Source organism: Anarrhichthys ocellatus, unplaced genomic scaffold (genome assembly GCF_004355925.1).
Source record: "Anarrhichthys ocellatus isolate YVR2014 unplaced genomic scaffold, GSC_Weel_1.0 scaffold19, whole genome shotgun sequence".
Classification (NCBI taxonomy): domain Eukaryota; kingdom Metazoa; phylum Chordata; class Actinopteri; order Perciformes; family Anarhichadidae; genus Anarrhichthys; species Anarrhichthys ocellatus.
Genome location: NW_022280049.1, coordinates 5,560,409 through 5,578,789, shown reverse-complemented (window position 1 = coordinate 5,578,789; position 18,381 = coordinate 5,560,409). Strand labels below are relative to the sequence as shown.

At 42.3% G+C, this 18,381-nt stretch overlaps 3 protein-coding genes across 3 annotated transcripts in view; 2 read left to right on the top strand and 1 right to left on the bottom strand.

Moving 5' to 3' along the window:
- Nucleotides 1-5,195: 5,195 nt before the first annotated feature.
- Nucleotides 5,196-8,311, top strand: agtr2 (angiotensin II receptor, type 2). The gene is made up of 2 exons (XM_031858017.1): nt 5,196-5,408; nt 5,963-8,311. Exon 2 carries the CDS (start codon nt 6,030-6,032, stop codon nt 7,287-7,289), a length of 1,260 nt encoding a protein of 419 aa, XP_031713877.1. The 5' UTR covers nt 5,196-5,408; nt 5,963-6,029; the 3' UTR covers nt 7,290-8,311.
- Nucleotides 8,312-12,362: 4,051 nt separating this feature from the next.
- LOC116389202 (SH2 domain-containing protein 1A-like) lies at nt 12,363-15,357 on the top strand. The gene is made up of 3 exons (XM_031857695.1): nt 12,363-12,795; nt 13,120-13,183; nt 14,693-15,357. The coding sequence occupies exons 1-3, from the start codon at nt 12,659-12,661 to the stop codon at nt 14,957-14,959; spliced, it is 468 nt and encodes a 155-aa protein (XP_031713555.1). The 5' UTR covers nt 12,363-12,658; the 3' UTR covers nt 14,960-15,357.
- A 1,057-nt stretch (nt 15,358-16,414) lies between these two features.
- The window catches only part of tenm1 (teneurin transmembrane protein 1), a 174,446-nt gene continuing 172,479 nt past the window's right edge, over nt 16,415-18,381 (bottom strand). Inside the window, 1 exon segment of the mRNA XM_031858162.1 lies at nt 16,415-18,009. Within this exon segment, the coding sequence (XP_031714022.1) occupies nt 17,254-18,009 (756 nt within the window). The 3' untranslated portion in view covers nt 16,415-17,253.

The window sequence follows — 18,381 nt, the reverse complement described above, 5'->3', positions numbered from 1 at the left end:
TCTGCTTAAGTACTGCAACGGCACCATTGTTTGGCAGAATGATCTACTTTAAGGAGGAAGAAATATGCTTGTAATGGCATATCGGTTTGTTCAGTGATTTCAAGATATTGATAGTTTCTACAGTTAATTATTAAACCTCCATTTGGTCTGTAACCCATTTGTTTACAGCATTGTGATTGCTGAAATAATTCTGGAACATATTACAAACACCATTCTATGTTGGTAGACATGATAAGTGAAGGTACCCACGGTGTGCCATCTGTGTTAAAATTATACCCGAGTGTGTGCGAATGCCAAAGACAACAAAAAAAACAAGCAGAAAACAATCAGAACAAAGTCACATCCACTCCTCTCCTATTAGATCTTCTACCGCTCAAGGGACGACGTAGTGACTGATTATTAACAGCAAAATAAATGGAAATTAAATGAGATGAAAGAAAATGTTGGGCTTGAACGCGAGCAACATGGTTCAACTTGAAATGAATGCAACTCAATATTCGGATCACTTTATTTATTTAGTGTTTCATTGAATCGACCAGTGATTTCTAAACTGTGGTACCTGAGCTGAAAAACAATTGCACTCCAACAGGCCCAAGTCCTTAATTTGGAGCATTGGAGCCGGAGACACCAACAGACTTAATAAACTGGTTAAGAAGGCCGGCTCCATCATTGGCTGCAAACTGTACAATCTGGAAGAGGTGGTGGAGAGGACACTGAAGAAACTATTATCCATATTGGATAACCCGGACCACCCTCTCCACCCCCTACTGCAGGGACAGCGGAGCTGAATCAGTCTGTTGGAGAAAGTGCTCACAAGGACAGATCCAGGAGAACATTCCTGCCCTCTGCTATTAGACTCTATAATAAATCACCTCTGTCCACATCATCCTTCACATGACTACACACCGCTACACTGTTGTTGTTTGCTGTTGGTTGATCTTTGCACTACTGTTCAGTTTACCTAGTTAGTTAATTTAATACTATTCCATTTCATTGTATATACTGTGCATTTGTATTGTTATTTTATTTTCTGTATATTTAATATGTTCTACTCTGTTATTTTATTGTATATATTGTGCATTTTTCATACTTAATATTTGTATTTTTACTCTGCTGAAGTATATCTTTGCTGCTGTAACAAACAAATTTCCCCCTGGGGATGAATAAAGTATCTATCTATCTATCTTAATTTAAAATCCCCAAAATTGTCATTTAATTTGTTAACAGACAACAATTATTCATTGAATATACACATCATATTACAATAATGTAGTCACATTTTGGACTCCTCAGTCGTTGATCAGTTTGGGAACCTCTGGCATAGATCTATGGGAACTATGGAAGAGTTTTCTGGTTTGTCCAAATCTTGTGCATCAATTTCATTCATGAAAAGTATGCAATTATATAACTATAAATTCCGTGTATTACTGTTGTTTTTACTTTAACTGTCATTTGTGTTGCATGTTAAGACAGGTGCTTTTATTTGTCACACACTTTTAGATTTGCAGCCTCAAAGGACGACGTCTGGGAAGAAGAGAAACATTCTACAGACCAACTGAGAGGACGTCATCTCTGTGCTGAAGCTCGGAGGGAGGATATTTTTTCTTATTACCAGCTGCATTTTGTTAAATGTTGTTGAATATTGAAATTGTAAAAAAATATTTTTGGCCTCTTAAGCTTTGTTATGAACTTCTTGAAAATTCATTGAATTATAGGATATAGTCTGTAATAGTCTGGAAACTGTAACAGTCAAATAACGTGATGTTTATATTTGAAATGAGTGTCTGTCATGTGTTTTTTTGCCTCTCTGTCCTCCAGGAAACACTGGAGGATCAACTGGAGAGAAACATGGAGGCTCATCCCAAGCAGCTTAGCTGCTTCCAAGACGAGATATAATAGTATAGTATTTCAAATAAGGTCATAATAAAGCCATTGTATAATATGTCCAAAAACAGTCATACAAGTAATGGTATAGTATTTCAAATAAGGTCATTAAAATTCATAGTAGAGTATGTAATAAAAGTAATTGACAAAAGTCAGTTTAGTGTGTTTAAAAAAGTTTAAAAAAAAGTAATATTATAGCATATCTAAAATAGTCATGGTATATAGCATGTCAAAAGATTTTTATAAAAGAGTTAAATTATAGCATTCTGGGAAAATGCTATATTAAAAAAAAAGTAGTGTGTCTAAAAAAGTCATAACAAAGTCATAGTAAAGTGTGTAAAGAAAAGTCATTATATTAATAATTATAAAAATGTTATTACATTTTATTTGTATAGCTCTTGTAAGTGATGAGATCTAAATAGCATGTTGAGTAAAGTATGTCATAAATAAAGTCATGAATTAGTATGGCAAAACAAGTCATAAAAAGTCTTGGTTTAGTTTTTTTTTAATTCATAGTATAGTATGTCAAAAAAAGTCATAGTATAATTTCTTGAAAAAAGTCATAAAAAAGTCATAGTATAGTATGTTGGAACAAGTCATAGTTTAGTTTGTTGAAAAAGTCATATAAAAGTCAGAATAGTATGTCAAAAAAGTCATAGTATAGCATGTCGAAAAAAATCATATAAAAGTCATAATATAGTATGTTGAAAAGTCATAAAATAGTTATAGTATAGCATGTCGAAAAAGTTGTAAAAAAGTATAGTATGTCGAAAAAAGTCATAGTATAGTATATAGAAAATTATCAAAAGAGTTATGAGGACTCAAGTATTCAAGCATCATTTAGAGTAATTATGCAACACAGGAATGCACAACTAACTGCAGTTGTAGCCAATTTGAAACAGAAGAAAGACATGACAAACAAAACAAGAACAGTAGTGAATTCCTGGAGTTCATTTCTTTCAATATGCATCATACGGAATGTAAACAGCAACAACAAAAGCAATTCTTTGGGCAGACCATATGGTCGACATCGTAAAAAATTAAAAATTCAACATCAGGATACAATAGTCCATTAACTTTGACTATGTTTGTGCATCATGATGAAAACACGGAGTCCACCTCCTCTAGTCCCACAGAAGTCCTGCCATCTGTTCTGAAGTCAAGCAGCTTTTTTCCGGAACCACGATTGAGAAAGGTTTCTGTAAAGATGTGGACACAACAGTCACCAACCTCATGTTAAGTTAAGTTTTATTTCATTAATCTTATTTTTCTGCTACCGGACACCAGTCAGCCAGGAGTAGGCCAGTAACCTCGGCTCATATTATAGTATGTCGAGAGAACCCCATAAAAAGTCACAGTATAGCATGTCTAAAAAGTCATAATGAAGTCATAGGATAGCATGTTGAAAATGTCATAAAAACATCAAATTATATATATATATATACACTTTTTGGGGGGATATAGTTATACTTCTATTGTAGCTGTTAAATGTCCTTGTTTTTCTAATATTTCTCTTGTTTATTGTATATATTTCATGTGTGTATATGTACGATGAGATTAATATGTAACCGGAGTCAAATTCCATTTATGCGCACGCATACATGGCCAATAAAGCTGATTCTGATTCTCATAGTATAGCATGTCGTTTTTTGCGATTAAAAAAAAAACTGCGTTAACACGCGATAAAATAATTGTCGGCGTCATTTAATGAATGCGTTAACATGATAATAACATGCAGTTATCCACATGTCAAAAAGGGATTACAGCTCCTACCTTCTCAATATGCCTAAAAATCACTTGAGTGGAACCATAATGTAGCAGAAAATAATACAAGTGCCTCCAAATTACAGTAGACTACAGTGCTTCAGTAACTGTACTTCGTTACTTTCCACAACTAGATTACAGAGGACCTAAGGGGAGGCAGAGACATGGTTCTGTCCTTTTAGTCTGTCATCTTCTATTTCTGTTGGCCAGCATGACACCATCAATTTCAGTTTTTAGTTGACTTTGGCTTCTCTGTGTATGTGTCTGTGTGAGAAGAACAACTGTGCATACCCAGCATGCCAGTGGAAGCACAGCGCATTAGGAAGTTTCCGTTTTGCAAAGCCTAACCATCACATTTGAACAATTCGTCCCATGCAGCGAATTCCAAATTTGTCATATCCTGCAAGAAGGTCTTCATCTGCGGCCTTCCAAATGTGCTGCTTTCTGTCCCGCCTTCCTCCATCATCCTCACCGTCAGCTTTCCCAGTGCTATTAGAACATTCAGATCCTGATAGATACTCAATGGAGCAGAGTGCACACACACACACACACACACACACACACACAAACACACACCTAAACACACACCTAAACACGCATGTAAACAGAGGCGAGCACATTGCGTTGATGCGTGAATGCCAGGCTGAGATTAAGTACATTCAGTTGCACAACTACTAAAGCAAAAGTGCCCACGTACACGTGTAAATGCACGTGCACGGACAGGGAGAGACGCACGCTCACACCGTTGATCAAAGGAGCTGTGATGTAATCAGTCTCAGAGCTTTGCGAGCATCCCTCATTAACTTTTACCAGAGGCTCTAATGAAAAACCACTGGAGGGAATCTCCGTTTTCTCTCCTCCTTTCCCTCCACTTCCTCCCCCCTCTCGCTTTCCTTCTCATCTCCTTGTTCACTCCCTGCAGTATCTGCTCGTCCTCCTCCTCATTCATCTTCCACACTGTGCCTCCCCTCTCTCCCTCTGCTCCAGTGGCTGGCTCGACTTCCACTGAGACAGAGTAAATATTTCCCATGGCTTATCTGACCGCTGACAGGACGAATATGACACAAAGTGCGAGGCTCCGCTAATTAACCCGCGGCCTCCGTTCCTCGGGTCAGAGGTCGCAGCGGGGACAGCTGTGGCTTTAAGTTTGACACCTCAAACACACTGGTTGTGTGAATAGTCATGGTCAGGTATGACTCATGGTTTTGTGTCTGCAGTCACTGGAGACGCAGCTATTACTCAACCACACATCTTGACTTGATTTTCTTAGTTTTGGCCTTTTCTGGTAGAGACTCTGGGAGGGAGGGAAAAAAGGAGGGATCGAATGAAATATACAGATAGAGAGAGAGAGAGAGCATGCTGGTCTTATTCTCTCTGTCTCTGCAGGCTGGCTTGTGTCCAGGTACAGTCCAGCCTCTTGGTTATGATGAAGGTGGGACGTGTAAGCGACTGCCCTGTTATGCAATCATCATGAGGCTCTTGGGGGCTATAAGACCCCGAACCTCATCTGGTTTCTCAGAGCCTTCAGTCTGCTTTCTCCACACACACACACACACACACACACACACACACACACGCTCACGCTCACACACACACACGCAGACTCACACAAATACAGAGGCATGATATGGTCCGGAGTAGTCAGTTGTGCAGATTTCTCTTCGAGGGGTCAGAGGAGCAATTGTCAAGACATGGACTTTAGCCAAAAGAAGCATTGAAACCCGCCTGCCTGCTTAGACTGGAGGCTCAATCCCTCACAGGTAAGATGACTTCTTTAAATAGATAGAAATCACATTCTGAGTCTGCTTTTATTTGTCATTATCTCATTTTAAATTTAAATGAATCCTTGTTAAAGTTTCTTTCACTAATTCAACTGTCTTAACATAACGACGAGTTCTTTTTATTGAAACAGTTATTTGGAGATGTCATTTCACTCATCTAACTGATTGCCTGCTTTAAATTAAATTAAGTTTCTGTTATTAATAATGCACTTCGCTGGTGCACCGGAGCATAATAGGATCAGTTTCAGTGACTTGAGATTCCTGTGAATCCATTAAATCGAAAATTAAGTTGACACTTTTTCATTAATGGCCCAAAAAAAAACGTATTTCAGTCATTAACACAAAATAGATGTTTCTGAGGGAGCGCTGTAGCAGGCAGATTATTACAACCCCTCCATATGCATTTTGTGTTTTTGCTGTGATTAGTTATGAACAGCTAATAAACACTGCAGCCAACTAAACATTACTCTGTTCTATTGTGTCCATAAAAGGCAGCCGAAGTTTGAACGTCCTCTGTTTTGTTTTATTTCCAGCTGACCTTGGGAAACTGAAAGGGGGGGAAGTGAAATTGGGTGACGCAAGGGCACAACCAGTCACATAATGGCAGTCCCAAGTGACCTCTCGCTTTTCAACTCCACCTCCTCCCCCTATTCAATGACAGAGAATACCTCTCTAGCCCCCTCTGCTCTCCACTGCCCAGACTGGCCTCCTGTGCCCATGACCACAGTCATCCCCGCCATCTACAGCATTATCTGCGTGCTGGGAACCGTAGCCAACACCCTGGCAGTGTGGGTGTTGGCCCATGCAAGTGCCTCGAGGAGAACTGTGGCTAACACTTTCATGCTGAACCTGTGCGTGTCCGACCTGCTGTTCCTGCTGTCCCTCCCGCTGTGGGCCGTCTACTACTCCCAGGGCTACAGCTGGCCCTTTGGCCGGGTGGCCTGTAAAGTCTGCGGAGTGCTCCACAACCTCAACCTCTACGCGTCTATCTTCTTCATCACGTGCATGAGCATGGACCGATACCTGGCCATCGTGCGTCCGCTCCGCTCCCAGAGCGCACGATACCCCAAGCGCGCCCGGCTCACGTGCATCCTGGTGTGGGTGCTGGCATGCGCTTGCTCGGCCCCCACCGTTTATCTGAGGGACACTTACTACCTGGAGGAGCTTGGCGTGAAAGCCTGTGCGATTTTATATCCCGATCATACCTGGTACCTGACCCTGGTCTGGATGAAGATTGCTCTGGCCTTCCTGCTGCCACTGTTTGTCACCTCTTGTTGTTACTCTGCTATCGGTAGACACTTGCTGGCTGATACAGGGTTGGTAAGAATGCAGACTTCATCACACCCCCCCAGCATGCCCTCTTTTAAATCACTGGAGTCAAAGGAGAGCTGCAGTAAACCAGAGAGACCTCCGACCCCCTGCGTGTGCCCCGGCTCCAGCGGGGGCAGGCCCCTGGAGGGCAGAGGGCTTGAGCGGGTGTTGTGGACAGTAGCTGCTGTGGTCCTGGCCTTCTTCATCTGCTGGTTCCCCTTCCACTGCGTGACCTTCTTGGGAGTGCTGAAGAGCGGCGGCTGGGTGGACAGCTGCGGGGTAACCTGGACCATCGACACCCTCACACCGCTGACCCTCTGCTTGGGATTCTCAAACTCGGCCATCAACCCGGTGCTCTACTGCTTCATCGGCAACCATTTTCGGGGCCGTCTCGGGGGACTCTGCAAGGGCCTGTGGGCTTGCCTGAAGGCCCACGGGGAAGATAGCAGCCAGAAGAGGGGCTCCTTCAGCACCAGGCTGAGCTCCTTCTCTCGAAAACTTAGTGACCTGAAAGACCTGGCGATTGTAGAGCCCTCCGGTCCTAACTAACCAGGCCACCTGGAGGGCAGGCTGTCCCCTTCCCTCCACTGGCTTCACACTCCAGAGTGACGCCAACGTCATGTGACTGCTGAACTCCATACTAAAGCATGGCTGCGTGAGATGGTGCTGTAACTATGATCAAATTCCAGCAGAGCTTAACGCTTGCTCTACAAAGACAGAAATAAAGTTATTACAAAATATAAAGCTGAGAGGTTTAGAGTTTTGAGGCTGGTAGCCAAACGGCGTAAGAAACTGAAGTTGAACATTTCATGTCTTTAATGCTGCTGTATTCAGCCAATACGTTGAAAAAACCTCACTGTACACAACCCGCTCAGCACCAAACAGACACACAGACACAGCTAGCGACTGGCTGGTGAACATAGTGGAGCATTTAAAAAAAAAATGAAAGAATCAAGTGTAATGTAGGTTTAAAGTTGCAGGAAAGGAAAGCTGTAGGGAGTAAGTTACAGCTGCTCTGCTAAGCTAGGCTAATGATGTTGTAGCAGGACTAGTGCAGCTGCTGTTACTTTTTCTTTCGTTGTAATTCTGCCTCATTTATATGGCATGATAAACGTCATCACAAAGATGATAGATGTTTTACACGAGTATGAAAGAGTTAATTTAGCCTTTCATAAGGCTAGCTGTGGCTAATCTCAACAGCTAGCTTTAATTCAAGCTCAGTTTTGTAGTTTTGCAAACTACGATGTTTTCTCAGAAATTATACACTTCTGTGGCATTCCAATATTTAATATGGTATCTCCATTTTGACTGAATGTTGTATTACTGTATTTTGGCTTTGTAGGCCAAAACATTATGAAATAGAAATGTATAAGGATAATTATTAACAACATGTCATAACAATGCTACATTTACTGTTCCTTTTTGGGACCAATGCATTATATGTGTAATCATGAAACTTGTAACATTTTAATTGTATTATTCTGTAAAGACAGTTTAGGAAAATGGAAATGAATGTATTTCTTTGACTATAAATAAGAAATAAAGTGAACTATACTTCCTTATTAAAAATGCCACATCGTTGTTTGATTTCTGTTCTTTTACTAAAATGGGAGATTGTCGGATTAATTTCAGTCCAACGCCACACAGACAGCGATTTGGTGAAACTGATTCCATCAATGATTTGTTTACTTTCCTTTTCACAATCTCACCCTCCAACAGCTGTGACTCCAGAGCTGCCCCCCCCCCCCCCCCCCAGCCGGGAATGAGAGTGCTGGGATTACAGTCTGCCGGGCAGATGGACAGTCAGTCTTCCCTCTTTTCCCAGAATGCCTCACATGGATTCCGTAACATATCAAGGCCAGATATCATAATCTCATACTAATGTCCATATGATGCATTCCAGTCTGGCCGGTTGAGTTGGTTTCGAGGGAGCAGCCGGCTAATCAATGATTTATCTCTGTCCGCTATTTGTGTCCAGTATAGATCCACTGCATTCTGCGTTGACCCCGGCCTGCCCTGTGAGTCCAGAGCCAAGGGAGTATGGTTTCATTTTGTTTTGCACTGAAGACTGTGGGACTATTATACGCTAGAATGTTGAGTGGTAAATGCTCGAAATGTTTTCGTTCAAGTCTAAACGGTGACGTGTTCTTGCATTTTTCTATTCTAAACTTATAACTAAAATAGCCTGAATGTTTTTACACATTAATAAGCCACCAAAAAAAGGAAGACAAGGCATCCAGTCTGTACTGCAGTCTACTTGCAGCACATCATTCCTCAATAATCTTGCAACGTTTCCACTGGATGGCGCTAAACTGCTGTGAAAGAAATGAATGAGCTGCCGCTGGCTGCTTACCCAGACAGAGCCCCCAAGTCCCACCACTCATGATCTTTCTGAGCCAAGGGAAAGATGGCTCCGACACAGACTGATGACTCATGTAGGATACTGTTCTGAATGTATAAAAACACAAATCTTCCAACAAAGGCTGCGTTTAAAGAGCGCTACCAGCTCATAGGATGCACTGAATGTTACAAATACAGTTCGTCTTTCTGACGGATCCTTGGCAGGAGCATCTGGTGGACTGAGGGACTCCATGTAGTCGAGAACACGGTGTGAATGAAGAGCATCACAGCCAAGAATAATATACATCTCAACACGGCTGATGAGCTTATAACACCAGACGCCGTGCTATCATCTTGAGAACGGCTGCAAATATTCAATATTTTAATCACCATCTTTAATTTGACACAACAGAACTTTTTTTTCCCACTGACAGCACAGATTGCAGGATGAGTTTGTCGCAGCTCCACAGTATGTTGCTGCGCACGGCTTCGTTAGCTGATGCCTCGCTGTTGTACAGAGCAGGTGTGAGTGTCCTTGACACACGTTTTAAAGAAGACGCATCAGTGACATGTGACTGAGAACATGTGTTGTAACAGTGTGGATGCGTGACATAAGCTGAGAAGTATATGGGGAACTCATTTAAACAGCAGGTTTAAACTTGTTGTTCGGCTGACGTAAAACATCGAGCTCTGACATGATTTCAATTTAACATGTCGACATTTAACAATATTGAGTAGCTAGGCCCCGGAGTTAATCTTTTTCTTCTTCTGTATTTTATTACAAGTCTAAATTCGAGAAATAAGAAGAACTACTGATCATTTCTTTTTATACATTTGGTCAGTTGTTATAAGGAACTAAATACATTCACTCAAGCGTTGTACACTGTTAGCCCGAACTAGTTGACTTTACTAGAAAACCGTGTGGAAACCCGTTGCCTCAAACCATTTAAGTTTTTACAAATGGAGGAACTAAAGAGATCAAGTTGTGTTAACATAGAACCTTAATGAATGCAGTAGACAAATTTAAGTCCACATTAGTAATCTTTACTAAAAATCATTAGTTCACTTGAATTATTTCTTTTCTTTAGTGTAAGTTTATTGAAATAACTATTTTAAGTTCAACATACATAAGCATATATAAACAAATCACTAATATAACATTATTTATTGCTACTTAAGACCATTAGTTTATTTAAGTAATGTCTTTACTTTTAATTAAATTAATTATACTATTTGATTTTGAGATTTAATGTATTGTTTCAAGAAAATTGTACAGAAGGAAAGAAATTAAACAATACATTTTAATGTTCCAATGTGTTTTATTTTTTCAAAACATCGCATTGTAACTGTTAAAACTGAAAGAAATTCCAACTTGTCGAGAGAAGAAATGCAGCATTACACAGTAACTGTGCGTTGTGAATGACTATTCACATGCCGACATTACAACTTGACTGGATAAGGACAGAGGAACTGGGTTAAACATATCGAAACAACTGAACACCAATATGCAGTCCTGAGCATACACTGTAAAACACAAGTGGTGGAACATTCCTACTCCTCATTCAACAAACTTATAACATAATTCAAAATATGTATCTTAGTAGTGAAACATTTCCTGAGAGTCTTTGGTGACAAAGGGGGATTAAAACCATGTGAGGCTTGGTTTGGAGGGGCTAGCAGACCCCACAGTTGAGGTGTCTCTGCATATAAGACCTAAACAGATAGCAAACTCTGCAATGAATAGTATCAAAAACAGGATTTTAAAACATTGCATGTATCACATGTATGACACATACATGTTTAGGCTTGTTCAGTAGGGACGCTGACTGTGGCACGCCTCCTGGAGCTTCCACTGTCTGCTGCCAGGTTGAACCACCTCATTGCTGTTTCACACATCATCTGTGGCGGCACGTGAGACATGATTCTTTTGACGGCATCTGTAATCACAAGCAGATCATACAAAATCCCATGAACCCTCAGTGCAACATATAGCAGACATGCAGTCTAAAAGCTAGTGGCTGTCTGGCATGTAAAGGTTTGCTATGCTATATTCAGAGCTAATATATCATATAACTATTATGTAAAGATATAGTCGAGTAATCCCGCAGCTCCGTCAAAGCCAGGATAGGTTTCGCGGTCGGACGCAGGACACGGCAGTAATGCTTAATCGAGTGAAATTCAAACGGGCCCCTCCCCCCCCCTTACAGAAACGTAACCTACCATGTTATCTCCGCTAAACATGATCATTGCACTCAATATTTGATTGATTAGTGCAAACTACTAAATAGATTTTGTAATGACACAGTTGTTTTACAAAACACGCAAGTATAAGTAATGACTACTCAAAAGTTTAATTTGAAATAAATTCGTGTTTACAGTGTCATTTTGAGGTACTTCTTCTACTCCACGACATCTCAGAGGTAAATTTTGTATTCTACTACATCTATGTGACAGCTGGGGTACAGTGACCAGTTACTTTTCAGATTAAGATTGTACATAAAACATGTTATTCATTTGTAAAATACAATGCATTGTTAAAAATGAGACCACTGGTTCTTCAGCTTTTTGACCTCTTACAATAAAGCGATGCCTTTTCATGTTTTAGATGTTCCATTTGAATAACAGTTTGAGGACCAAAGTGGTCAACTTATCCAATATTTTACCAACAAAAAAACAAGATTAGAAAAAAAGGATATAAAAAAATCAGTCAATATATCACATATTACTCACATGGGCCATTCTGCTGGATGAATACTTTCCTTACATTAAGTACATTTAGCTTCTGTACTTTTACTTGTAATTAGGATGTTGAATGCAGGACTTATACGTGTAATGGCGTATTTTTACATGTGTTAGTGCTATAGTTACTTACTATAGATAAAGGATCTGAGTAGTTGTTCCTCTTCAGTTTTGTGAAGTAAAGCATACATCACTATTCAGGGAACTGAGGAGGAAACAGAAAACAGCAAACTGATTTTAAAAGAAAACAAAGCGAGGCCTCTAGGTGAATTAGCTGGAAACAGTAGAAGTCACTGCATAAGCACAATTTACGTTTTCCTATGTGAAAAGATTGATATTGCTTTTTTTTTTAAAAATTCCTCTCTTGTGCTCTCTATTGTTGTGGAAATATTCAGTTACAATCTTTGAAGTTATTTCCTGTCGAAAAAATACAACCATTTCCTGAGAGATACACAAACCCACATTTTACGTGTGTGCTGGTGTGCACATGCGTGTGTGTGTGTGTGTGTGTGTCTTACAGTGGAAGAGGAAGGCTGAGCAACAAGACATAAAGGTTAGCGAGGTTAGAGAGAGCTGCTATCAGTCTGGGTAAGTAAAGCGGAAAATCAGAACGCTGGCTTGCCAAAGCTCAGTCTCCCAAACGGACATTTGAACAGCAAGAACCAAATATCAAATGAGAAGCTGGACAGCTGCCTTACCTGTGTGCCCAGTCTAGAGGATTCACAGTGAAGACCAAAGGGCTCGCCTGCAGTGAAAAATTGAAGGCGCATGAGAAAGAGAGAGAGGGGAGAGGAGGCACTTGGGAGCAGAACAAAAAGTAGAAGTGGAGAGGAGCCGCGATGGAGAACCTGCCTGTCTACCACGGACCCATTGGCAAGGAGGAGGGGGAGAGGCGGCTGGCCCAGGACGGGCGGGACGGGTGCTACCTAGTCCGCAACAGTGACTCCGTGCCGGACGTCTACTGCCTGTGTGTGCTGTGAGTACAAAAAACAGATTGTGAAGTATCTCCGCTTCTTCACCGAGACCTCAGTAATCACATCGACACACAATCCTATTTCCTGCTATTATAGAGATTATTGATCTCCTCACATCTGAGACAATAAAAGCACAAAAAGGCATAAACTGAAGTATCAACTGAAACCCCCAAAAATATGGTGGCCTTTTATTAAGTGTGACATGTGAGTCTCGAAGGAGCAATGATGATGATAATAATGACTGCTGGGGGGCAAATATGCATTTCATTAAAACTGAAAGATGAGCCAAGGGCCAAACGCTGTTTCTGTTGTGTTTGCGTGTGCAGGTACAGCGGCTTCGTCTACACATACAGACTCCACAAGGACGACACGGGCTCGTGGGCTGCTGAAGTGAGACATTTTTTATCATTGCATTTGTCTTGCTCTCATTCTTTGCAGACTTCTTTGCGCGCCCTAAAAACTTCACAGGAGCAGCAAAACAGCTGCACATCCACCTCACTTTGGCTCGTGTTGATTAGTTCTAGAGGTTGTTTTGGTGACAGCCTAATTTTGCAAGCTGTGAATATGAGGCAAACATTCTTCTTCTTCTTCTTCTTCTTCTTCTTCTCCTCCAAGAACGACAGCACTGAGAAATGGGTTCTTTTCCTTTCGCAATAACACGCTGTGATATATACCCCCCTCCCCCCCCCCAACACCACCAAATTTAAGAGTCCACAGCATCAGCATATACTCCAGAGATGGGAAACGTAGAATTGCATTTGACAGCATTTCTGATGGGATATGTAATGGAGCACTGAGGGTTGGCAAACACACGGAGACGTGAACGCATGGAGACATCTCAAGTCTGTGTCTCTCGCTGACAACTAAAGCTTGATGCTGTTGTAACTACATTTGGCCCTCGCTCCTTTTTTTTTACCGACAGCGTCAAGTCAACAGACAAATCTCACTACAAGCTAGATACCGGTTTACATTACTCATGTGCAATATCAATCACTTTAATGAAATATTCCGGGGAACAGAGGTAACACTTGTGGCCGGAGATGGAAACATCCAAAGGGCTTTTTCTTTCACTATTACAGAATGATTGATTGCACAGGATAAAAACAAACAATGTGGGTTTTTTTATGTCCTTACTTAACTAAATTATAACACAAATACTAATAATGCTTCATAGTTTGTTGATGTTAAACTGACAGCTGTAGGCACAATTTATGAGGGTTATTGCAGTGAATGATCTGAGAGATCCTTGATGAAGTTTCACTAAAGCTAAATGAAGAAAGTCACACTGAGTTGCTGTTGCACTGGAAGATGAATTCCAAACAACTTATTTTGTTTTTATATCATTTCTAAAAATGATCTTTGTGTTTATTTCAGTTTTCTTCAGTCTCAAGTAAAAGCTGAGCCAGCTGAGATACTGTTGGGACACTATAAGCATCTTGAATGTCACACGCACATCTGAAAACAAACGCTTTTTGTTGTCCAACGAAACATAAAAAAGAGCCCAGGGGAGTGAATACTTTCAGAGACTGAATCCTAATTTAGCTTTTAAACCCCTCGAGTACAGATTTTATCCTTCTACCGTAGTTTTTTAGAGCAATTACAGATTCAATTTCGTGTGCATCACCTTATTTATTGATACATTTTATTGCCTTAAATGCGAGCTCAGTGTGGATCAGTGGTCCAGATATATGAAAATATAATTGCCGTGATTCCCTGCACACAAATGTCCTCAAGTTCCTGCCTCAGCTTTCAGCGTATCTGATGTCTTTTATAAGGTGAATCTGTGAGAGCTCATTTCAAGCCGGTCCCCGTCCCGTCCTCTTCCCCCCCCCCCCCCCCCCATGGGGATTTAATGTGGAGATGAAGATGGAGAAGCTGAATTCTCCTCTTGTGTTTCAGACCACTCCTGGTGTGCAGAAACGATATTTCCGGCAAATCAGGAACTTGATAGCAGCTTTCCAGAAGCCGGGACAAGGAATTGCCATGCCTCTGCTCTACCCTGTCACAGCTCAGACACGGGCACAAGCACACACGCAAGCAGAGGCGCCTGGTAATAGCCTGCCGCCAACACACAGAAGCCAAAACGCCTACCTACATCAGCCGCTGCCTCAAGCTGCTAAGGGACACAAAAACAGGAACAAGGAGGTGCGGCAAGCTTTTGGTTAGGGGTAAACCCTGAGCTCACCATTGACCTGATTATAAACAAGAAAACTCTTTGCATGATGTGCCGACTGTTGCATTTTCCAGGCTGTGCATGAAGTAATTGTCTTTTTTTTTTCCTTCTTCTTCCAATTAATCAGCTCCTGTTAGTTAAATTTAGTCATTTAGGCTCTAGCTGTGACTCAGATCTCAGCTTCCTTCCAGCATCTCTCTTCTTTCCCCCCCAATGCATATGCGGCACAGAAAGAGCCTCATAGCTTTCAGGGGTGTGATGTGAAATATTCAAGTGCTGAAGCATTAATATCCATCACTGCATATGTAAGCTGACAACAAATACTGTGCTGTTTTCTTAATGCAATTCAGTTGTGTGAATGGCAAAGAAAATAAATGATATTGGTTTGAAATAAACTCTTTTAAATTAGGTCATGCATACACAGCCCGACACACACACACACACACCAGAGCCTCCGTCTGACACATAATGTGGAACAAAAATTCAATTTGACATATTGAAGTACTGATTTCCGAGGGGGGGGGGATCTGTCATTCATCTGATTGACATTACTGGCTCCTCATGAAAAAAATTAGAGAGCGAGAGGGAGAGGGAGAGCATCCATTCAGCCCAGACCATTCTTCAGCGGTCTCCTAGCAACCAGACCCTCCATCTTTTCACCGGCGAGATGAGGTTGGACAGTATCTAACGGAGCATATGGTTTAGAAGGGAAGGTGCATCGCGGCCGATCAGCAAAGTGCTAGTCAGGAACGTATATATCACCTGCTCGCAGTCAGAACATATGCATTGTGAGGCTTTGTCATCCGCAGCCCAGGAGAGAAACACAAACAATTAATGGTGGGCAGATGGCGGAGTGACTGTGGGAGGGTGGCGAGTGGGGGATAGGCAGACGGACGGGGAGGTGGATTAGTGGTAGCTAGATTAAAAAAAAAGAGAGAAAAGAAAAACAAACAAACTTCTCTGCTTTCTTTTTAAACTTTTTTTTTTTTCGTTGGGGGGAGGCTTGGAAGTAGTTCACATGTAGTCTGATTGGCATTTCCTAATGAGAGGAGACAAGCTGTAGAGAACAGCACAGCCAACTCCAGGTCCTGCCCCTTCTGCACTCACCACCCACTCACTAAGCCTCAGCTGTCACATTTCTTTTTCCCTTCCTGTGTTTTTTCTTGTTCTTCCCTCTCTCTCTCTCTCTCTCTCTCTCGCTCTCTTCTTCTTCTTCTTCTTCTTCTCCTCTTCTGACAGACGCAGGTTTCTCATGCATATCTCGGTTTGAGCCATAATGATGGGTGATAACGACAGCACAGATTTGAAAGTTACAAACTCCCAGAAACAAGAACAAAGTGTGTGGAGGGAAGGCGCAGAGACGGAGAACACGCCAGAGAGAGAGAGAGAGAGAGAGAGAGAGAGAGAGAGAAATAAGCAACAATACCGATGAAATCCCCACGAGCAATCTGGTAATTCACACATAATAACTTTAATCAGCATTGTAACCCAATAAAGTCAGATTTTTCAGCGAGAATATTTACTATAGCCATGTATAATTCTTTGCAAAAATGTAACTGTTTTTCTATTGATTAACAATACTGACACTTACTTATGAACAACAGAATTTCCAGTTGAGCACTTTTTTCAGTGTGAAAGCACTGGCTATGTACATTCTTGATTTCAGTATACACACTCATACAAACTACTGTTGGAGCACACCAGAGGCAGAATACCGGGAGAGGTTTCCTTCTCTAAAGGGGAGTGCCAGAGTTGACAAGGCCTCTCTTACACAATATGTAAACGATAGTATATCTGAGGTAAACCATGGAGGAACTCAAATGGCAACCGGAGAGCTCTTGATTTTGAGTCATGAAGAGGATTAGTCACTGGCAATCCTAAAGTCTTCGTCTCTACAGCTCAGTGAATCCAAAATGAAGAACAGTGTTGAAACAGCAAAGGACAGACGGTCAAGTCCATCAGTTCGACGGAAAGTCAGTCAGTCGGTCGGTCGGTCGGTCCCAGGCCAGTCAGGATACAAAAAGCAAAGCCACAGCCAAACCACACTGCTTGTGCCACTGTTAGAAATTGGAGAACTGGACGATAATAATAAAATACCATCATTTTGTCACAATTAAAGGCATTTGGAAATCATTTTTTCCCCCAATCTCTCTTCTTGTTCTTCTTTGTCGTCGTCTTCTTCTTCTTTTTTTTTTTTGTTGATACAGTATAGAAACAGTAGAACAAATCAGAGTAGAGTAGAAACAGGCAGTCTTTGGTGGGGCGGGGGGCTGCTCACGTGTCTCTGTTACCTGCCCCCCACCTCGCTTAGTGTCATAAAGTGGATGTTGGAGGGGCAGTCGGACAGCTCCGGCTGCTGCTCTATAGGCAGGGAGTAGTAGCCGTCGTAACCCTGAACCAGTCCTCCGGACAGCAGCTGCTGCTTCTCCGCCTCGCTCCACGCCCTGCTCCCCACGTCCCCTAAATCCACCCTCTTCCTCTCCTTCTCCCACGCGCCCTCCACCGCTCTCTTCCTCGCCTCCTCCCTCACCCGCTCCCTCTCCTCCTCCTCGCTCCCGCCGTAGCGCACGCACAGGCACAGCAGCCCCTGCTGAAGGGTGATATCGGCGAATCGTCGCGTCCTGCCGTTCACTGTGGCGCTCATCTGAGACACGCTCACGTTCACCCCGCTCTCCAGGACGCGGCCCCCGACACCCAACCCCAGGGCGAGGTCCTCCTCGATGGGCCGGGACTGGAGGAAGTGGTGGGTGTCGCAGCCGTGCACGGTGAAGCTCAACCCGCTCAGGTGAACGGCGCCATTCAAGATGGCCGCCACGCGGCGGCTGTCCTCGCTGGCTACGCCGATGACTTCGGCGCTGACGCGGCCGTGGGAGACGGCGAACCGGATGCTGGGGCCGAGAAGAGACGGCCGGGAGCCGAAGGGGGGAGGCCGTGTCGGTCTGTGGCGAGTTGAGCCAACAGGCTCCGAGACCAGAGGTAGCCTCTCCAGGGAGATGAAACTCCTCAGCTGTCTGCGCAGCTCACACTGGATCCCCAAAACCACCTGGGAAAAGAACCATATACAATATACAACAATATATTACAGAGGTTTGAATGCACTTAAAATGTCATCCGTGATGGTAGATTCTTCCACAACAGACATTTTGAAGTATAACAGATAAAGCTAAATTAATGATGCCTCTGTTCCATTTGTGTGTTTCAATAGCTTGCTGGACGCATGCACAATGGGTCTGTTTCACGGAAGACGTTTGACTTGCAGCACAGCTGTGAATAATAGAATGAATGAAAGACTGAATTCCTTTCAGCGGTTTCAGTTTCAAGGTCCTGGTATTGTGCTTGCCGTCACACTGTCATAGCATAGACCCTCGAACAGAGCCATAATTAATGTTATTTGTAACAACTGTGCTTTTCTTAT